At 36.0% G+C, this 23587-nt stretch overlaps 1 protein-coding gene across 1 annotated transcript in view; it reads left to right on the top strand.

Annotated features, from left to right (window-relative positions):
- Positions 1-23587, top strand: part of SMYD3 (SET and MYND domain containing 3) — a 383237-nt gene that overhangs the window by 54523 nt on the left and 305127 nt on the right. The window contains exon 5 of the mRNA XM_030944597.1: positions 1384-1520. Coding sequence (XP_030800457.1) covers positions 1384-1520 — 137 coding nt within the window. The remainder of the gene's footprint in view (positions 1-1383; positions 1521-23587) is intronic.

The following is a 23587-nucleotide window of genomic DNA, read 5'->3' as shown; positions in this document are numbered from 1 at the left end:
AATTGCATTCTGCTTCCATCTCTATCAGTTCTCCCTGAAGTTCCAGTTGGTTTTGGTATTCATATTCACATCTGTCCTAAGCTGCAGTGTCCATTTGTAACATGCTCCTTATATGATTTAGCTTCTTTAGTCTAGGGTTGTTATATTTGCCAATAGTGAAACAAACCATACCTTTCTGTCTTTGTTATAATACATTTTGTAATGTATTATAGATAGTTTAAAGTAAATCACGTTATCTTGAAAAATTACATTTGACGTAAAAAACATTTTTGTTTCCAAAGGGATATTATACAAGAAATGCAAGCGTGTGTTTATAATTTTTCTTCTATATTTTTTAAACTTAATTGTTGCAGTCATCTAAAAGTTTGCTGCTTCTCTTGAAGGCATGGTCCTCATAGATACTATATTTTTCTATACCAGAGATTTTCTGTACATTGTGAAATACATACATGTGTAGATTTCTAACGTTTATGTTCGTTCATGCTTACAAAATCACCTGCACACATCCACACTGTTAATTGCACTTGGGTAGTGCTGTGAGCATCTATAGATGTTTATGATAAAATAAAAGTTCACCATTATGCAGAGATAGAATTGATTCATAGTGCATCATAAATCTCTGCCATTTGTTATAGACTGGTGCTTGAATATGTTCTTCTTCACATTCTCCATTTTATACTAACTGGTAGGAAAAAGAAAGTGTTAAGCAGGTAGTCAGGCAGTGAACCTGCTAGGGCAGGAGCAGTTTCACTTTCCATGTTATCAGAGATCTGGTGCATGGATAATAACTTAATTAGAAAATGAGGCACTATGATTCTTTCTGCTTCAGGATTTCTATCTGAAAAAAATGAATAGCAATGCTTTATAATTAAATGATATTTACTTATTTTTCTTTCATATTCATTGTTTACCAGTTGCACTGTATGAAACTCCTTTTGTTCATAAATACTTTTTTGTTTCATCTGCTAGCATAAAGTGTTTCTGACACATCTGTGGAGAATGCAGCATGAAAGTATGTACTGCTGCATAAAGTTCCGAGCATATTTCTAATGTGGTTAATGTTACAAACCCAGATGCCTAATTTTTGTATGTGATGTCTTACATCTGCTTACACATCTGCTTTATCTATTGGCTTTTGATCTTTAACTTGCTGCCACATTCATATGATTTGGCAGTAGCAACCTGATAAACTCTACTGTGTGTTGATAGGTAACTGTCACAAAAAATGAGAAATGTCTGCCCTCTGTCAAAATTGCCCTCTGTCAAGATTAATTCCTGGACTGGAAATGTCTAGACTGTATAGCTGCCATTGGATGTTTTCAAAATGTTGGTGAAGTGTTCTGTTTATGACATGGTCTACTGTTTTTTGCCTTTCCCAATAAGACACTGAACGGTTAAGTGAAGAAATGAAAGATGGCCTCAGGCACCTTGCGCAGACTTTGCAACTGTACTTGAAAACTGAGATCCAGGATGAGTCTCAACTGCCACCTGCAATTGACTTTTTTCAGATCTTCACAAAAGTAAGTGTTAAAATCTGGTTGCTTGACAACTCATAAATTATCTTTTCCTGGTGTTCACGATTTATTTCTGAGTGGGAGTTCAGTAGATACATTCACAGTGTGATATATGACAAAGTGGATTCAAACTTTTTTTTATTCAGTCAGTATTTAAGCAGAAGTATAACTTTAATATAATTGCAGCCCTTCAAAATTAAAGCAGTAGCTACAGGATATTTTTTCTTTTCCTTTTCTAAAATGATCATGTTAAAGTTGTTGGGTGAAGAAAAAAACCAAGAAAGTTCAAATATAATTCAGTCAATCAACCTCAGTAATTTTTTCACAGTAATGAAGAGCATATAACATCACTCTTCAGCCTAAAATTTTTCTGCAACGTGAAGTGTATTTGCAGATATCCTCCCATCCCAATTTGTCATTTAGAGGTATATGCTAATGTTTGCTATAGTACTGTATCCTACAAGCTTCTATTTCTAGAGGCCTTGTGGATTATTTATTAGGAAAGGTGACATATAAAGTATTTAAAATTAGATTCCACAGTATGTAAAATGTCTATTGTGCTACTAACTAAATATTGTTGGCTTTTGGTGTAGATATTCTATTACTTTCAATTCAAGAAGCTAAATTCAAACAATGCTAGCAGAAATATTTTATATGAAGAGTACTCATAGTTTTAACTCCATTTAATTTTTTTGATTTCTAATTGATGGATAAATTCTGCCATAAGATTTATCTTAACTTATATTTTGGTTGTTTTAGTAAGTGTATTCTTATGAAGTAAGCCAAAGTATAACTTTTTTTTTCTGCTATAAATAAAAGAAAGAGCCTCTTTGGGAGAAATTAAATAAAAATGCTATAAATTGTTTTTCTAACATTTAAAAAAAGTCTGTTTCCACAGTTTTTTTTTTTTTTTTGGACAGGAGTAGGAGCAATTTAATCAACCGTGTTGTTTTTCTGGATTTTTTAAATTGGTGATTAGACTGCTGTGATGCAAAGTTGCAATTTTACCTGAAAAATCACACAGTCTGAAATAGACCCAGTCAAGAGGGTGCATAGATAAAACCCTTTAAGTACTACCTTGTCTCCTCTCAAGCTGTTTTATTGCCTTGTGTTGGCAGCCTGGTTTGGCCTCAGCTTTGTCAGATGCATTTCACATGAAACATGCACGTTGTGTTATCTGGTGTAGAGGATTTGTGCAGCTGAAGATAAAACTGATTAACAGAAGATGATCACTGCCTAGTCAGTTTGAACTGAGTTGCAGCTTGTAAGAAATTCTTTTCAAATGTTTTTGCCTTCTACATAATAATAAGCTTAAGATGAGGAATGGCCATGTGGCTTTACAGAAACAGTGTGATGAGTACTAAACACATTGGAACAGTGGTGAAGAAATTGCAGAAGGTTTTTAATTTTTTTATGTACCCACATGCACAAGCATGTGCACATATGTGCACCTCCTCTCCCCTCCTTTGTATTTTACCAAAGAAGCATAAGTGGCCATCAAGGGGAGAGCGAAAGCCAAGACTTCCCAGCTCCATTTTTGTTAACTGGAGAACTGGGAATGCTCCTGTTAATGACAATATTTGCCCTACTGTAGCTTTGGTGTCAGAAAGATATTTTTTATATGTTGACTGTGAATTTTTCCCCACCGTATTGAATGTGGTGTGAAGTGCTGAGTTTTTAAGTTTTTTTTTGGTTTGGGGTGTTTTTTTTGTCCATTGAACTAGGGCTCATTTCCTTCTTTTGCTGGTTTTGCTTAGTCTGTGTGATAGTCTGCTCTGGGGAAATGGAGAGCAAATGACATAGACCTGTCATGTGTACACATACTTGATATCATTAATACTAAAAAGAACTGGCAGAAGGGATGGGAGAATTTGACTCGGCAGGTGAGTGGTTGGGAGAAAAGAGCAGTCAACAGCCATGTGCTTTGCATGAGTAAAATTAGTATCTTGTTAGAGTTCAGTCAAGCACAACTGTCAAGCTTTTTGTAAGACCTTGTTGTCACTCTCTAATTTTCCATGTGGCATTTTACAGCTTTCCCAATTTGGTTGTCAGACGAGTTTGTTATGAGTATGATAGTGTATTAAAATATTCATTTGGTATTTCCCCATCCCTAGGCAGGTAGCAGCAGATGTTTTCTGCCATTCCCATGGAATGTTCCTTGGAAGATAAGCTGGATGTCCATGCAATTTTTTTTTTTTTCAAAGCTGAGTAGGGATGCTTATTCTCAGCAGGTAAAATTTGGGACTTGGGAGCTGTAAAGTCTCTGATAAGACTTTTGCAGTCTCTTCTGTGTAGTATAACTCCTAAGAAGACCAGCTGTGACGACTTCCTTCTGTGGTCAATAGAATAAAGAAATACTACAGATACATAACTTCAAGATGTAATCTTGTTTTCCCAATCACTTCCAACATTCCTTTCAAGTTCAGTAGGTGCTTATTCGAACATTGAACTTTTTTGGATCAGTTCTTTCATTGCATGCCACAAAAAGATCCAGTCAAAGGTCATTTTTTATTCTGTTTGATGCTGGATTCTCAAGAAGGAAAATAAACAGACTGCCAGACAAAAGAGAAAAATTATCCCGTGGTGAGGTGACTATATTCCAGATGGTTCTTGGAAAATCTCCAACCTGATTTAGGTCAAAAGAGCTTCTCGGAAGCTCTTTTAAACAATCCTCCTTCTCTGCTGTCCACTGCTCTTGTCTTTGTGAAAATTAATTATAGTTTTATTCACTTGCATGCGATGCTTAATAGGCAGAGAATCCCCCTGAGTGCACAATTGTAGAAACTTCCCACTGAAAATCAAACAAAATCAAAGAAAATTTTGCCATTTCTTTCTATGGGGGCAGAATTTCACCCCAATGTATTTTTAGTTTGCATGAGATCTGTGGAAAATACCAGCTGTACTGGATGGGGAGGTGTTTCAGAAGGGTTATGCAGCTATCTTTCTGACAGTGTTGCCCTGTCCTTACTAGACAATTTGCTTTTGTACCAACTGTCCTTTGAGCTGGAGTTGAATTTTCTCATTTTTGTTATCTGATCAGTTTTTGCAAGCTTCAGTTTATTTAATGTGCCATTTATCAAGGTTGTGACTGTTTTAAAATTCTGATCCTCAGTATTAAACAGAATTATCTGCAGCTAATTACGTGGTAAGGCTTTAACTCCACTGAGACATTTTCTAATGTCAAGATAAATTTTTGACAGCGTGGTTTTATGGTCTAATGATGTTTCCATACCCTTGAGATAAAATCAGTCCTTGCTTTTTATTCTTCAGCTTTTACTTACATGTGTGAGGAGGTGGCCTGGAGTCCTTTGAGACATTTAATGGATGCAGGAGAAAGAATTAAATTTTTGTATACATTTATGGTTCTTTTAATACTAGCAGACAGAACAATGTGAACCTCTTTAAGACATTGAATAAACTCTGTACATATCATAAACCTGTGAGTGACTCTACTGACAGGAATCAGGCCTAAGATGACTTCTTTTAGACCAAATATAGGCTTGGTGTTTTAAATAAAAGTGCAACTACTTATACTGTGTCAGAATTCAATTTTGTGCATTTTGAAACAGTTTGAAGATTTATTTTCCAATTAATGAGAAATAAAAGAGATTCTGATGTGTGCTAGTATGATAACCATTTTAAAGATCTCCTAATTCCAGGTCCTCACATGTAAAATAATAATAAAGTATAGGCCACCTCTGCCCTAACTAGCAGTAAGATAAAATCCAGTGACAGTGAATGAACTGCTACAAGCAGACTTCTAGGGCAGTTTAGTAAACCTAAACCAGAATTTTATTGGAAAGACATTTTCTAGAGGATGTTTTGAAGAAACTGTTCATAAACAGTTTTGGGAAAGGATGCTGGATTGAAGATTTTAGGGAACCCTGTATGATGCTATTTTGGGTTTTGCCTTTTTTTACCTGCTATACATTCTCTTTATTTTTCACACATGTGCTTGTAGTTCTGTAGCCTATTGTATTGATGGCTAGTTTTCCCTGTAATTTTCCACGGCCTTTCCCTAAGCAGAAAGACAAAACAAATTCCAGAGCTCCAAGCCCTGGGAGGTAGAAGGCCCCAGTGCTATCTTGGTTCTACCTGGGAACCAAGGTTGAGAACAGCTCTTCAAGATGCATTCTCATGGGCAAAGCACAACTAGTGCTGAGGGGGGATTCCAGGGAAGGGGCTTAACCTGGAAGGGAAATTTAATCACTACTTGTCCTCCTAACTGGTGCTTTTTATCAATTATGCTGCTTTCATAGGACCTATAAATATGTATTCATCCCTGTGGAGGTGGACTTTTGTGGACATATTTCCAAAACTGCCCCTGGAGGCCTTCAAATAAAGATCCTCTTTTGTATTGCCTTCTTACTAAAATTATCTCGGGTTTCATTTCCAAGTTGGGAAAAAGGCAACACATAGAGCAGAGATGATAACCTGAAATAGCAGACTCCCTAACTCTTCTGTTGTGCAAAATTTCATTTTCTGGACAGTATTTTAACCATATGTGGGATGATAGGAACTAGACACAGAATTTTTAGCTTTATGAAATTTTCAATCTTTCCTGCAGTTCCTATCTTGACGCCTTTTTGTTATGAACAGATTCTACCTTGAAAGTAGGTGTGCTGCATTCTTTTAGTTCACTGGAGAGGTCACACACCTGTATATGTGGGAGGTGACTAGTCCTCTTAATGCATTTGGTGGATGTACTGCTCACCACTATCTTCTCAGGTCCTATTCTACTCTTTCCTTTTCAGGTCAGTTTAGAATTGACACAAATCAAAGAATAAAAACAGGTCTGAATGAGTCTGTCTAGCATAGTGCAAAAAGAAGTACCTCTATGTATTAGAAACCTGTGTGCAATTTTTATATGTCAGATTAATTTATTTTCGTCTCACTTTTTGGAGGTTTGTGGAAGAGATGCAAGTTTGATGCTGTAGGCCAGTCTCTGTGCCCACAAAAAGTTTTACCCAGAAGGTAAATTGTCTGTTTAGGCTGTTGGTGTTGTTGGTTTTGTTTTCAACTTAAAAAATAGTAAGGAGGCTCTATAACGTGCAGAGGTACATCCTTCAAGAGGCAAAGTGTCCTAGTCTCTTTAAAATCCTTTGTTTATTTATCCTATCAAAATTTAGATATTTTCACTTGTTCTTCGAACTTTTCTGTACTTACTTTTTATTCCACTCAAGGCTTTGAAAGAATTTTTTTTGCAACATAAGAGGTATTACTACCAATTAAATACAAATCTCACTGTTTAAAAGGGTTTGGTATGGATCTTCATGGGCAGAAGAGAGCTAGGAGTTGAGCAGTGTCATTTGGCCTTTGTAAAGCCTGAATACTAAATTACGGTAATTTATTTGTGTGTTGTTTTATGGGCAAGTTAAAGGAGATATTTAATGATGTGACTGATAAAATGTGTTTCATCTTCACATTGCTCCTTCAGATCTTACAGGCTCAGTGTTCTCTGGGAAGACCTTGGAATACAAGATATATCTGCCCAGTCAAGATACTCCTAAGTAATGCTTTCAGTAGGTTACTCTTACTTAAGATTCACTGGTTAACTTAATTCCTGGAATCAGGGAAATTAAAGTCGATTTGTATCAAGAAAGTCAAAAGAAATATTAGGATAAAGTTATGAGCAGGTTAAGAGTTGTTAAAGACATACAGGTGAAGGTTGCTTTCTGATGCTAGGCTTGCTAATCTAATTAACTCTGGATGCATTTGTTCGGTTTCCCTGTGATTGGGAGGCTGTGAAGTTTTTTTCCTGGAGGCAGGAAAAAAGCAAGTGCAATGTTTAATCCATTGTTGTTCTTTGTGTAATGCAGAGCTAATGTACGTTGCTGCCCTGACTCATGGTAAATTGAAGACCAGTACTGACAAATTTATTTTTAATCATGGCCCAGGAAATTATTTTGCAAAAACCTTTTAATTTTTATAGTTCTTTTTATTATAAATGCCAAATCTTATAATTTACAGGAATACCTGAAACAACATTGGTTAAGCTTAGGCGCCTAACATACATTTCTGTTTGTTAATCTTTTTGACACTTCTTTTTATTTTAGAGTTGTAAGCATATGCTCCTGCTCACCAAACTATATCAGAACCTTTTTTTCTGACAATTGCCATCTTTAAGTCTACTGCATGAGATTTGTGATTATCTTTTTACCTATAGTGCTGTTGATTTAGTTGATAAGGTTTTGTTTGGTGGGAATATGGACAAGGGAGTATGGACTCTGCATTTGTCTGCGTTTGTGGTTTTAAGCTATTGAAAACTTCACGCAACTGTGAAGAACTGACTTGCAATCATTAGAAATACAGTGTTAGTTACTGCCAAAATATTCCAGGAGAAATTTTCTGTACTCTCTTTCCAGTGTACTCCACAGGAACATAACAGAAGTCATTCTGATAGTTGTTCATAGTTGTACTGAGAAAACATGAATGATCACTTGCCTAACATGTATTGTTGATTCTGAGTTGCTGTCTTATCTAGCAAGAGGGGAATAAGCTAAGATCAGCCTCTGCAGCACACAAACTCAAAGGAAATGGGAAAAGCTAAATGTATTAGGAGAAAACTAAGCACTAGTTTGTGCTTCAGTTCTGCTGCTCTTGAAAGCATTGTAGTATGTAGAAAATCTGAAGTTGACCTTATTTTAAATTTAAATTGGTCTGTGATTTCAACATGTCTGTTAAATGGCAATAATGCTTTTCACTTCTGTAGTGCTTCCAATAAGCCTCAAGAAGAACGTGAATAAGATTTAGCAGCAATTCTTTATAGTTTTCTTGTGTGCCAGACAAGTATTTGTAAGAAAACTAAAGCTAATAGAAGGTTTGCCTTTTCATAAGAGTTCTGTAGGGCAGTCAGAACCAAACCACATCTGTCCTACCACACAGTGTAGGAGTCACAGTCTGCTGCTTGTTTCTACAATAGAACAATGAACAAGTAAAAAGACAACTGGAATATGCATAGTTGTTTTTAAGAGCCTACATCTTAAGTTGTATCTTTTAAATTTTGCAAAAATAGTTCTATACTGCTGCTGGGATTTGCATTATGTTTGTTTTGGCTCAATGTTGTTGCTTGAAATTAAGATTGCAGAGGAAGTGGCAACCACCGTGCATCAGCTTTAGCAGCAATAGTGTAAATAGAGATTAGAGAAAAATTAGTAAGTGTTTTAATCAAATAGGAAGAAATATTGCAGCAATACTCTAGAATAAGGGTGATAAACAGTCTGATAAGACTTCTCTCTACTTTGCCAAATGAAAACTGAGTCACTACAGGAAGTTATTTTTGTCTAAGGGGATTTTTCAGGTTTAGTGATTTTCTGTTATTTCCCCATTGAATTATAATTTTGGGAGATAATCTTCTGTAGCAATTATCTTAATTTTAAGTCACAGTAGTTACCTTGAAGACCAAAAGGATATTATACCATATCATGAAACAAGGCTTCAACCATTCTATCAGATTTTAAATTAAAGTATGTGATCACAATTAAAATGTAAGCTTTGGCTAACAAAGCTTGTTACAGTGAAAGTAAACCTGTAAGACTTCAGTATTTCAAAGTGAACTTACGGTATAATTGGGATCCCCTCATTTAGTTGTATGTACCATCTGTTTTACAAACTGTATAACAAGCACCAGGTGTAGAAAGTGAGGTAGACAGGTTTTAAAGCAAGAATATATTGCAAGGAGTGGTTGGGTAGAATTTGTAATTATTTGGTTTTGTGTTATAGGAAACCAAGCTTTTTTTCTTGAAGAGTGAAGGGAAGCAGAAAGACTAATTTTGAAGGAAGTTAATTCAGCACAGATTGAAAAGTGTAAACTGATAGAAAAACTGCTGACTGGAGTGAGGCGGCATGGGGGGTGTGTGAAGGGAAAGTTGCATACTTCTTGTTCACTTGATGCTTCTTCTGTTGGGCTAAGCTGAAAGTAATAAGATGGCAGAAAATAGAGAAATAAATGGCAGGGTAGTGAAGGCTATTTTGCAACAGTTTGGGTTTTTAAAAATTTATTTATGTATTTATTTTCTAAATTTTTTAGATTTTATATTTTAGTGTAGAACTGAAAAGGACGCAGGTGGCCAGGACATTAATTACCATTAATTTGCCTAATTATGCTCAGAGCATACCCACAAAACACACTTTTTAAAAGCCAGTGGTCTCTGACATGTGATATACATCAGTCTTTTGTCTGTTTTCTGACACCCTTATGGAAATGAGCTGGAAGCAGTAATGATAGAAAGCTTTAGTGGTTGTAGCAATTGGAGTACATGCAAAAAAATGTGTGGGGTGAGGTAACTTTATGTTTAGAAAAAGCCAGCATGAAACAAGGTCATGGAGATGTTTAATAAAGATCTGAGTAGTAAATGAAAACCATTTACGTCCTCTATCAGCAATTTTAAAAGCCTCTAATTGAGGAGGATAAGCCTGATACCTGTTTATAATGCTTTTGGCAACAAAGTGGTCCATCCTTGTCTTTAGGATGACCTGCAGTGGGGTTGCTTAAAGCATTTTTTGTTTGTTTGTTTTGGCTGTGGCAGAGCTAGGAATTTGTGTGGAAGGATTATTAATCAGCTCTGAGACTTGTTCAACATGTTTAATAGATGAAAAGGCACAAAACTATTTTTCATCCAGAATGACATTGCGGTAGATTGATAGTCAGTTGAAAAACACCATGATCTTGGAATATAGGGTGCTTTTGGAATACAGGATGGGGAACCATGTATTTGTGGTGCTATTGTTGACTTCTATATTCTGAACTGCTTCAGAGTCTCTCTGAAAATGAGGATAATATCTGTCTAAGGTATGCTATGGAGACAAATAGCTGTTACAGTTGAAGTATCAATTGAGGATGCAACAAGTTCTATCTCATGTAGGCATTTCAGTGGGTATCAATTAAATGATACCTACTTACATGGAATTCAGTCCTGAAAAGTGTGTTCTCTCCCTATTCCCCAATATATGAGTATATCTTTTTGCTTTAACAGTAATTGTGGTATGTCATGTTCTATTTCATTGAAACTACTCCTAAGTTTGTTGTAGACATAAGATGGAGAAAGAAACAAGGAGACCATGGTACTGGCTCAATGTCATGATTGAATTGATCCTGTATTTTAGTATGGGTGAGCAGCTGTCACAGTGTGGTTGTAGCACTGCTGCACTCTTGGCTGGCCTGTGAACACTTAGCTTGTGCAACAGCAACCTGGAGCTGACAAAGGCTGTCTCAAATGGTTTCATGACATTACATAACAGTGCTTGTGGATGTTCTGCAATAGTGGCTGGCAGCAGATCATGCAAGCGAGGTGCAAGAGCTCTGCCAGGGTGGTTTGTCATACCTTTCTTGCTTGCCTCGCCTTACACAGCTGTGCTGGAAGTTCCCATGCTGTCCCCAGGTAATTTAGATGTAGATTGACTGGCAGAGTCAGATCAAGGAATATTCCCTTTAGGAAATCATCTATTTGCCTGCATGATCTAATTTCTTTTCCTCCTCCTTTCCTCCTGATTGTATAAATGTTGACTAGACATTTTTCATGTCTGTAATCACCGATAAATTGTATTTCTTCTTACAGATCCTTTGAAAATATATGGGCTTTTTGAAATTTTAAATGTGTTCATTGAAATGTGTCCCTAATGTCGTAGATACTGCAGATAATGGATTTGAGCTTATCTCCCTTCTGAATTTAAAGTAATTGTGAGCTGTTATTAAAGTTTTTATAATCACTTTTGGAAATCTGGCAGTATTTTTCTAGTTTAAAATAGAAATCTGGAGTATTAAAGCTTTCTTCCTTCTCACATTCCACAAGAATATTCTTTAGTCTGTCAACAAACCTTGTGCTTTGCCTGTACTCACAAACATAAAAGTCATCTTCTTTCTTCTTCTATTACCATCAAGGCCAAATTTCCATTCAGCTTTCAGAGGAAAGTGGATTGGATGCCTATTCTTTGAAGGGTATTTTTATGCATCACAAAGTCTTTGAAGTCAGAGTTTCATCATGAAAATAGATAGGATGTGGTGAAGTGTTGCTCCTCGTCAAGATAGAAATGGTGAAGTGCTAACCTGCTGCTTTGTCAACATCCATTCAGTGTTGTGGATGAAAATTACTTTGCTTGTTTGGGTCTTTAGTCTGGGAAGATAGTAAAGAAGGGTGCACATATTGTCTGTGACATCAGTGTTTTCTGCTATGCAGAAATTATGCAGACTAAGTAATGCTGACATGTTTCTCGTTTTGTAGTAATTTCAGCCTTTAAGCTCATTCTAAAATTAAGAATCAGCATTTTAAACAGCAGCTTGCACAGGGTGCATTTGTGAATCTTCTGAAGGAATCATGTTTGCTTTTATACTTTATGAGTAAAATTCCATGACCTGACTGATAGTGAGAAACTGTTGCAATAGCATAGAATTGCTAGTTTTACTTTGAAACTTCCAACTTTTTTTTGTATTTTTATATTTTTGGGGTTTCTTTTAACCTGAGACCATATCCATCATCCTGATAATTTAAATGACATAAATCTGTACCTAGGTTTTATAATTAATATTACATATACTGACTATTTTTTTGCCTATTAAAAAGTGAAGTACAGTCTGAAGTTTTATAAAAAATTATATACTAGTGAAGAAGCAGCTTGTGAGAATATGATGATAGTCTTGGAATTTTCCTAGTGGGTTTGGACCAATGACAGATATGAGTCCAACATAATTTGCTGCCGTAATCATACAAGATCACTGTTTCTCATTCCATATCTTTTTTTCCCATTCAACTATCCTTTCAGACATATCAGACAGTTGGATGGTGATTTCTAATGTAAGTTCCAGTTCATTTGATTGGAAAGCCATAGTTCTGAAAAGCTCCAGTGATAAAGTTTAGTGCAGTACTTCATCAGTTTGCCCCCATTCTGTCAGTTTACTCTAGACCAAAATTTGTCCAATTGCCTGAATGATGTACCTAGGCTGACTTCAGAGCTCAGTGAGTGTGTGACCAAGAAGAGAATTCAGCTTGTTGTCTTACCATCCTTGTACCTGATAGTTAAATCAGGAATAAGTGCATTTAACCATCTCCTATAAAAACAATATACTTGATATGAATTAACAGTGGCTGCTGAGAATTACGAGACTTGTAGCATCATCTTCAGCATGACTGAACCACAAGGTATAAAAAATAGAAGCAATTTGGGTTATTTGTGTTAACTGTGGTTTTGAAAAATACCTTTTCCTGGTTAACTTTAACTTTGCACAGTTACCAAAAAAACTACTTGACTTAATGATGATGTTAATGGATATGCTTCTTATATATTATTGAACTGTCTTTGTAATATCTTGCCTATTGTTTGGGAGAAGAGTAAGTATATACACACCTACTTTCCAAGCATAGTGCTTCCAGCTGTATTTCTTTGATGTTTTTATCTTCAAATCAAAGAATTGCACTACAGACAACAGAATAAATAAAATTTATGCTGGCAACCCTGTCCATGATATAAGCAAACTGAGCAGCCCAGTTTAGTAGATCCAACATTGTACGATTTCTAGTAACTCTTTTTACTACCGTCTAATTGTTGTAGATTCACCAGAAATTACATTTGCAAATTTAATTTTCTGTTCATTCAATTTCTAGATGAGATGGATGAGAGGAATGTGAAGACTCATAAGAAAGGCACAGAAAGAGAAAAACAAGCCTGCTTATAAGGGAATGTGGTGTTTTCCAGTTAGGTCTGAGACAACATTTGAGCACCATTGTTTTTTGTCACAGCATCTCTTGGTGTTTTTTGAGGACAAGCATACAGGTATTTCTAGAAATTTAAATGAGTGTGCCTAAGTGTGAGAAATTGAGATGATGAGAGGCTGGTGAGTTCTTACTCATTTGTGTAGTTCATCATATTCCATATTAATTATTTTGCTAGCATTAGCCTGTACACATCAGGAAAGTGAGAAGTTGTGAATATGTGTCACTATATGGTTTTAATCACGCTGATACCCCTTTGACTGGAGCTCTGTTTTCAGTGTGCAGTTTGAGGAGATTTCTCTGGACTCCATTTTTGCATTGCTGTGGTGGAGGGGAGGAATGGTTCATAGGCAGAAATAAGATGGAGCTTGTTACATCCACCTTGTTGGATCAAACAAGCACATAATAGCAGTAATTTGTATTTATCTGCTGCCTTCTCCTGAACTGTTTTACTCCAAAGTTCTCACAGTCAGCTTTCCAAGATGTGAAGGTAGGAGTGTGTTACATGATGTCATTCAGTGGCAATTGATATTTACTTGAGCTAGGATTAAGTAGAGAGTGCTTGATTGTCTGATGATAATTCTGTAATTAGTATTCTTAGTGATTAGAAGTCTCGTTGGGTCTCATGAAATGATTTTTTTACATGTAGCAATATTAATTAACTTGCAACTTGGCAAGTTTTCTCCTGGTATCTCATCTTTCCAGTGGGTAGCTCTTGTACATCTTCTGCCATTTCAGTGGGGAGCTGTTAGTTGTCTTAGTTCTTTATGGCAGAAAGAGAACTCTTTTAGACCAACAAAATTTGCTTACTTGCTATGGTGCTACTACTAGCAAAAGAGAAGTTCTGAGTCCCACTTTTTAGAATCAAAATTGCACAGAGAATCTGGAGTACCTTCAAGAGGGAGGGCAGGTGACTCTTCCAACTCATGACAGCTCAATCAACGCAAGTGATGTTGATTAAATACAGGCAATGATCAATTGTGGAATTTAGAATAGTGAGGCAAAGTGACTGATTTATTCTTCCAAGTAAAGCTGATTTCCTGGGAAAAAAGATACGGTAAAAGATCTGGCCATGGGATCCTCCAGTGTTCACTTGGTCTTTTTGAAAACGAACTAGCTTTTTTTAAATAGTCAATTTTGCTTTCCTTTCACTAACACTGATTTTGTATCTGGGTCTATGTGAAAGAAAATAAAGAGATTTTACACCCCAAATGCCTGAAAGATTTTTAAGGTTGAAAGATAATTTTGCATAGTGATGGTGATGTACTTTTGTGGTCCAGATTGCGATCTGTATGGCGATCGTGTGTGTATATATATATATATATATATATATATATATATATATATATATATATATATATATATATATATATATATATATATGCTGTTTGACTTGGGTGTCCATTCTGACCCTGTGACCTTGTTTTTAGCCTTGTGTGTTGAGATTCAAGTAGATTGAGAGTCCCATCATTAATTTAATGGAATTTGGGACAAGATGTCAATGTACTTATTGCTTCTTAAGAGCAAACAGGGAAAAAAACTTGAATTTTTCCCACACTGATTTGTTGCCAGAACCTGCCTGCATTTGCTCACATGTCATTCTGTCTTGGTAAATCAATCTGCCTCCACATATCCATCTTAGCTCTTCTGTGTTCTGGGAGATGTTATGTTGGAATTATGATCAGCACAATGTATGTTCAGTGTGAAAAGTACACCATGAAATGATAACACTAACAGCATTGCACATACTGTTTTGCTATAGATTAGGAAGAATTAATTAGCACTGCTATTATTAAAGTGTTACTAATTAATGTTGCACTGTAGTCATATGCTGTAAAAAGTTTTCAATAATCTGTTCAATAAGCTGTTTCACATATGTAACAGACATATGTTGTTATGCAAAAGAAAGGTAACTGAAATCAGGATTGCCTGGGGTTTTATTGATGTAGATGCATTTTCTGGGGAAAATGACACTGGAGTCGTATAGATCACACAAGACTTCTGTATGTGTAGGTTCTACAGAAGGGGACATGAGAGTCTATGATCTTTGAAACCCTGAGAGAAGACCTTTAATGAAGCTTGACTTTATGCCAGAATACTTTGAAATCAGTTTGAAAATATTATTGATGTGTTTATAATAAGTTAAGACACTCAGCATTGTAAAGGAATGCTGGAGTACTTTGGAAGTTAGGATGAAAACCACTTTAGAAGTATTTCCCAAGAAAACACTCTTGCTCTTTGATGCTTCCATATGGCTCTGGCAAATGTTTCTGCTCCTTTATTTAAACCGGCAGGGAACCTGTAATTAAAGTATAGAAAGATGCACTGGAAAAAAAATCATGTCTTTACTTTGAGAATTCAGCTGGATTTCCTAGCTATAGGGATATTTTTATTTGTAGAAAAGTAAGACATGCTTGGAAATGCAGAAGGCTGCTTTGATGCTCTCTTGAGACATCTGTCCTTGATTAGCTGCTTGAACCAGTGATATTGTGTGTTTGTGCTTGGTTGCCAGGGAAGCCATCATTGATAGCTTCTTTTGAGAAAGGAAAAGCAGCAGATGAAAATGTACTCATTTGCTGCTTCATTTGAGGCTGAAACATTCCCCAAATTAACTCTTGCACATTTCAGTTTTTGAGGGCTTTGTGGTTCTGTGACTGAACAATTGGGAAATAAGTTTGAAGGCTTATATGCAAAAACATAAGGGATAGAAAGTACACTGTAAATTAAAAATGTTGAGCTATGGTTCACTCATTCACAACTATCCTGTGATTTAAAAGATACCCTTTAAACAGCATTTGATGGTGCAGTTATTATATTAATGGACTTCACCCAGGAAAACTTACTTCAGATGTATTCCTAGTAGTTGGTGAGTTAAAAGAGGCAATTACCTTTTATCTTCCAATGTGAGACAAATTCCTTGTCTGATGTCTAGTAGTTTAAGCTTCAACATTTGTTGCCAGCAGCCTACCTGTCTAACTAACCTAAATAGCTTTTGGATTGCACCAAAATCCAAATAAAATTGTTTTAATTGAATAAAATTGTTTTAATAAATGAGTACTTTTGGGAATTTCTGAAGCTCCCTCGGTTATTAGGAACTATTAGTTCCTAGCTAAAACTGGAAAAGATTGTTAGATTTAAATACAAATAAGAATCTTTTTTTTTTTACTTATTTCCAAGCAAATGGTGAATTTTAATAAGCCAGTGACAGTGAAATAAATGATTAAGTCTTTTGAAGTAATTTTGATAGTTTTCCAGCAGTTGTGTCTTACACACATGTAGAGCCAAGGCTAGGATAACAATACTGAGATTCTTTGAGTGGTGCATTTATTACAGAGGAATCCCTAAGGACTTCAAATCAGTGTTGGGTTTTCGTCTTAACTGAAATGCACCATCTTCTTCACAGAAAAGGAGGAGAACCATTGTGATGTTTTAAACTTCATGAACAGCTTTAGTATTGCTGTTCTTTTAGGAAAGGTCTGTCTTTCTCTTTGGATCTGAATGACTTTCTCATTGATCTGTTGGAATGGGCCTGGTAATGCCACACTTGCAGAACTGCATCCTTTGGAAATTTCTGGCTGCAGGAGAGCATTGTTGCTAGCAGAACATGTCAGTAAGCAGGGGCATCTCCTACAGGATAGGGAGATTTGAAGAGAGCCGAAAAGGCAACCCAAAGGTCATTTAAACAGGTTTTTTTTTAATATGATGCAAAATAAAATAAAGAAGACATTTCACTGCAGTGTTTATTTTCTCTTCTTGCAGTGTTACCAGATTAACAGAAAATCCCTAAAGTAAACAATATTAGTGTTATTTGTAACTGCTGTGTACATTTTGGGTAATACTACTCGATGTGTGTCAAGAAACCAGTGCATGGAGATAAAACAGGAATATAAGAAATAATAAATTTATTTTAAGCATGATTTGCTATCACCCTGCTGCTTTTGTGAAGACAGTAGTTGTATTCACACATGACATGATGTAGAAATTTTCAGCAAAATCCTTTATGAATTTTATGGCTGCAGTGGAGTTATTTCTGCCCTTTAATAGTATGTTGCAGATGTGATGTAAGATTTAATGGGACTCTTTTTTTCTTATAATTGAAAAAGTGTAATTGCCTTTGGTGGAAGCTAAGCTAGAAAACAGGAAATGCTGATCATGTGTGACATGATCTGGGATGGAATTGCTCGAGTTTTTATTCCTTTTGGCATTTATCTGAAATTTCCTTTTTCAAGCATTAGAAAACACAGGGAAGAATACTCTCAATGCATCTGTATTATAACTGGTATTTCTGTACAGGCTCAGCTTTGTTAGGAGAACTAGTTGTGACTGCTGGGTAATTGCAGGGTTGGGATTGCCCTGGGAAAGCCAGATGCAGTAAGTTACTGTGCATGAATTAAAAGCTGCCAGACTTTTTGGCTTTCTTTAAAGGGATGTTGTTGTTGATAGTGGTTTTTTGCTTTTGACTAAACACAATCCATTTTGATAGATTAGTTTTCAAACTCATTTGTCTCTATTAAAAAGGGGCTATATCAAGCTTTTGCAGGCCAATTTGGATTGTTTGGAACAACATGACTGGTGTTTAAATGTGGTCTTCAGAAATGGCCTTTGTTAACAAAGGCTCTGTTTGTTCCTGTTCTTGTACTAAAGAGTTTGAAAGGGGTAGAACTAGTTCACATCAAAGCTCTGGTTTGTCTAACAGCCTGTTGCCATCAAACAAGTTAAGCTGAACTAGGTCAGTGTATTGTGATTGAATCATATTAATGTAATGATTGGCTTTTTTAAAAAATACTATTATAATTTAAAAGATTGGCATTTTCTGAACCTTGAACCTGAAAAAAATAAGCTCTTGTATGTTTGACTCAACCCCTTTTTTTCCTTTCTATTTAAATACAGAAAATAGTAACTGTTCTTAAGGTGAGAGTAGAAAACCAAGAAACTGCTTGACCTGCTTAGAGGAAAGAAGCAAGAAAGGCAGAAGTAAGGGGTTGGGTGGCCTTTTCCTATTCTCCCAGTTAGCTTCAGGTTGGGAGATATCAGATCAATGAAAAAAGGGCCAGTGTTCCAGTTGCATTTTATGTAGCATTTCATAGTAAACAAGCTTTGGATCTTACAGCAAATGGCTTTAATGAAGCCTTTTAAAAAAGGATTATAACACCTAGTGTTTTAAATTTTGAGATTTTCGCTGGTTTTGTTGCTATACCAAGCAGACAAAGAGATTTATGAGATTCTGATCTATGTTCTATGATGCTATAGAACATTTTTACCAAATTAAAAATATTTTGGATCGACATGGTACAGAATAAATGGCAATTTAATCTTGCGGCTGAGCCCTGATCCTCACTTTCCCTGTTGTAGATAAGAAGATACAGGAAAAGCCAGAGGGGAGTGGGGGGAGAGAGAGAGAAGGAGCAGAAAAGGACAAGTAAAGGTTTTAATTTAGTGATTTTTATTTATTTTTGGTCCATATGCATTGGATCCAAGATGCTGGGTAGCTACAGACAAGTTTTGAGTTGGCAGGTTTGCCTTGACAGCTGTTACATTGGACTTTGGAATATTCTCCCTCATCAGTGGTACCATCTGGCTGCTCTGACATGATATTTCTACTTCATCAGTCTCTGGTATGTTGGGTGGAGCTGCAGGAGCTTCTTTCATCCTGTGTTTCTAATGCTGTGTTGCTGTAGTAGTGTTATCTGTATGAAGTCAGAGATCAAAAAGTAAGGCCTGAGGGGAGAAGGTAACATCAGATTTGTCATGTCTTAGACTGGTGTGATTGCTGGTCTGCTGATTTAAAAAACAAGTCACTGTCAGTTTTAAAATGAATACAGCCTTTGGCTCGGGAAATTCCTAAAGCAGAGGTTGGTGGGTACTGGGATGGGTATATTGGTGGAAAAATCCCTCTCTCTCTGTGTATTTACTACCCATTTTCACAAAGAATCTGGTGTGGGCTGATCAGAAACATGTTATTGTGCTTGCACATCCACATTTGTTTAGACCTGGAATAGCTGTCGTTAAATGATGATTTGTTAATCCTGTTTATCAAAAGTAACCTGATGATCTGTGAGCCTACCACTGGAATTCCCCATGTCAACTCACATTCATAAAACTAAGAATTAAAACTCCCTAACATAGGAAAATTAAATCCTATGTGTTTCAAATGTACAGAAATCTTTAAAATAGATAACTGTATTAAACAGGATGGATATAAAATGGTGTATGGAATTGTAGCAATCTCTGTGAATCTTGAACCTTATAATGCACACTGCTCATTTTTGTGTGTTTCTTTGCTCTCTCCATACCATGTGAAAATTGTTTAATTGGTGTAAATTCAGATAGCTTTGATTGCAGTGGAGAGCATTGGGAACTGCAGCTCTATACTTTCCAGAAACAAGCTATAGTGGTTGCTAGAAAGGAGGCAATAACGATTAATAACGTGGATTTTATGGTCAATAGATGGAAATGATCTGCATTTGATTTTTATGTGGGAAAGTGAACAAATAAATTATTTTTGTCCTTTCACAGGAATCATGTACATGCTGGCTACACAAAGCAGATCTTCAGATGAGAATATAGAGCTGTTGTTTAAAATTTTAGCAGTTATATTTATAAACAAGTGAATAATACCTAGCACCAGTCTATATTTTTGCTGTTCTTTTTTGGTGTATTTAGTACAAAAAATGTGTTGTGGGAGTTTGTTTGTTCCGTTTTGTTTTAGTTATTTTTCATATTTGCTCTATTTTAATGCCACAGTATCTCTTTCTCATTATAAAGATGATCAATCAATAATTACAATAAAAGGTTCAGCACACATCAGTTGTTTTCCACTTTATCCTGATGATAAGGTCACTGTCAAATACAAAATATTCTCAATAAAGACAATATATGGGTGAAAATCAAATCTTACCAAATGAGTGTTAACTGATTTAGTCTGTAGAAAAGGTGGCACAGGGGGGATCTGAGTGGCATGTCAGTCTCTTCCAAGTAACAAGTGGTAGGACAAGAGGAAACAGCCTCATGTGAACGAAGGGTTAGGTTGTATATTAAGAATTTTCTTTTTGTGGAAAGAGCTGTCAAGCATTAGAACAGGCTGCCCAGTGCTGGAGTCCCCATCCCAGGAGGTGTTTAGACTATGTGCAAATGTGGCACTTAAGGACATGGCAGTGCTAGGTTTATGACTGGACTTGATTTTCAGTGTCTTTTCCAGCCTAAATGATTCTGTGACTCTATGACCTTATCGAAAACAGATCCTTGATAAACTATTTATAGGGTTTTATTGATGAGTTTACATGTTTGGTGGAGAAAGATAATATTGCTATTAAACGAAGTTTTATCTTTTTGGTCATGTAAATGAAGAAAAAATATATCACATGCTAACTAAAAGCCTTGAAGAATTTTACAGTTATCACAGCATTCATTGAAAATGAGCATATTCCCTGTACATGCTTTTTTTCATGTCTGACTCACAGGGGTAGATTCTTGACCTTGTGCCATTCAATACTTTAGTGAGACTCTTTGTAGGCAATGATGACTTCATTCATTTGCCCAAGCACTAACAAAAGACTAGGCTGAGATACAGCTGTTTGGTAAGACACTGGGATGAACCTGAACTTTTTATTTCAATCCAGACAATATTTATTCCATTGTATTGTTACCCTGTGTATTGCATCTTCACTTGGCCAAAACCATGTATTCTTGCTGTAAGAGAAATTGTTTGTAGGTGTAGAGTGACAAACTTCTGGGGTTTTTTAAGAGTCAGGACTAAAGCCTTCATTTTTCTATTTCTGTGATGAAAGAGAGCTGAGCTATTTTCATTTATTTAAAAGTTGAAGAAAACAAAAGGAATTATTTAAACTAATCAGTGTGTGGAAAACATTGTCTTCTATTTTAAAAGCTAATATGGCAGACAGTATTTTTCTCCCTCCATCCAACAGATTACCAGTAGTGTCTTACTAGAATTGTTTTCATTATGCGTGGATGACTTTTCATGTGACTTTATTTGAATTTGACAATGCTTTTGTTACTTTTCTCTATTAAAAAAAATAGAGGTCAGAAGCTGTATGCTACTTACTCTGAAGCTGAAGTTTTAACTTACTAGCTTCTTCAGAAAGATTTGGGAATGTTGTGCTCTCTTGATAATTCTTTACCAAAATGTCACAGCAGAAGTAGCTGGGACACACTCCTTAAATTGTTCTCTAGGATTTAAAGATTTTAGTTTAGGTTCTGGTAAAAGGAGTGGCTACTGATGAGAAGCAAAGGTGGGGGGTGTGTGTGTACTTGTTTTCCCCTTTCACTCCATCATGGCATGTATTCCTGGAGAAAGAGTAGGAGGTGGTGGTCTCATACAGTGGGGAATTGGAAACAAATATTTCTGTGGGGTTTATAGTCATAGAAATACTACGGATGGTCTTGATCTAGACATTGGTTTTGCAATACAAAACATTTTAGTAATAAGATTTTCCCCCATGCATAATTTCATTGTACCCCTTCAGATAGGACTAGTTTGTTACTTACTTGCATGACTAGATAAGAATGTTGTCTCTACAATGTTTTATTTGGAATGAAGTCAAATGTTCTCTTTCAGTAAGTGAAAACAGCTAAATTGCTTTAAATTCTTTATGTAGCTTATTTTCCAGTTATTGTGGTAGCAAGTCTTGGATTTGTGCAAATGTAAGCCTTTTGTATTAGAAAGTCACAAAATGGAGTGATAAATGGATATTCAATAATTATACAAAAGCTTATTGCAAATCTTGGCCTCATAGAAGGAACTTAATATGCAGAATTTCTCAGTAGACTCAAGACTGTTAGAGGGAGATATGGCAAGTTCAAAAAATACAGTATCCTCATTTTTTTGTGGCTTACTGACAAAATTAATGCTGAGGTCCTATTTGGAGATAAGTAATCTTTTGATATTCTTACTGATAATCAAATTGTCTGAGAAAATTATTTTTGTTTTCATAAATCTATATCTTTGCAGTCATTTTATGCAGGTGATTTTAAAAAGATTTTTTGACCTTATAGAAATGGAAATGTTTCCTAGAAATGAGAAGGAAACGTCAATGAGGAATATATGGGATTATTGTCTTAAAAATCTAACTGGCAAAAACTGTGGATACCTCTTGAAAAATAAGCTGCATCTTCATGTCACATCCCAAGGAAAATCTTGACCTGCTCACTCAATGATGCTTAAATAATTTTCATAATTAAGTCCTGCAGCCAGTATTCTCCATGTGAGGAGAAAAACTGCAAGCTTGGTCTGTTAAAGTTGGCAGGCTTTGCCTTCTGCTGAGGAGTGAGCCCTGGAATCAAGGATTTTTCATAGAAAACACCTGATAATTTATGCTTTTTCTTCAAAGATTATTAGAGTGTTAGCTGGATGTTTGCTGGTAGACAAATGGTGCCCTGTGTAGAACTTTAAACAGTAACTGCCATCTGAAAAACAGTATGTAGCTAGAGGCCAATCTACAGGCAAGCTGTGTTATTTTCTCAGCATTTAGCAAAGTTAAACAAGCAACTGTTTTCTGCACTGCCTTCAGCGTTTAGCTGGCCTTGTGTGGTCTGGCTGGATTATGTTACAGTAATCTGGTACTGATGTGACAGTGTTTGGTAAACATAGCAATGAGCATAACTGGAAGTGTCTTTTCTTACATATTTCTTTATAGGAAGAGAAGAGACAAAAAAGTAGTGCTTACTTGTGACTCTCCATTTGAATAGAAGTTTCTGAAGAATTAATGAGACCCTGAGGTGTGATCATGTATGAAAAGAAATGCAGTTTATTTCTTCACCAGAGCAGTTGTGCACTTTTATCACTTCATTGAAACTTAGGCTTTTTCTGGGGATTTCTCTTTGAAATTTACTTCCGAGTTTTTGTGAAAGACCAACCATGTATTTACTCCAAGAAGAGGAAAAGTTTCCTTCTGTCCTGTTAAAAATACATTTCACCAGCTCAGTAACAGGGCCAATATTCTCTGCATTGATTTCACCTGGCCGCTGCTCCTACTAAATTTGCCGTCATAGAAGCCATGGCTCTGTGTCTTGATTGTTCTACCTCAGAGCAAGGCTCCATACTCTTATTACTTTAGTTTTGTTAGTACTGGCAAACCAAAGTACTGAAGTAATCCCCTACTGTTCTGATTGATTTCCACAATTTTCTGGCGTTAGCTGGGTTTTGTCTCAGCAGCCGTAGCCATCTGCATCTGGTCCAGCTCCTGGCTGCAGTCATGCAGGGGGTCAGTAGCTCCAGTGAAAGATGGATGGCTGATTCATGTGCTTCAAGACTGAGGAGATGATTGCAACCCTCAGTTCTTCCACAAGTCAGTCTGATAGAACAAAGGATTCTATTATGTCAGTGTAATTAAACTGTGCCTGACCAAAATT

The sequence above is a fragment of the Camarhynchus parvulus genome, chromosome 3 (genome assembly GCF_901933205.1).
Source record: "Camarhynchus parvulus chromosome 3, STF_HiC, whole genome shotgun sequence".
Taxonomy (NCBI): domain Eukaryota; kingdom Metazoa; phylum Chordata; class Aves; order Passeriformes; family Thraupidae; genus Camarhynchus; species Camarhynchus parvulus.
This window is presented reverse-complemented; position numbering and strand designations above follow the sequence as displayed.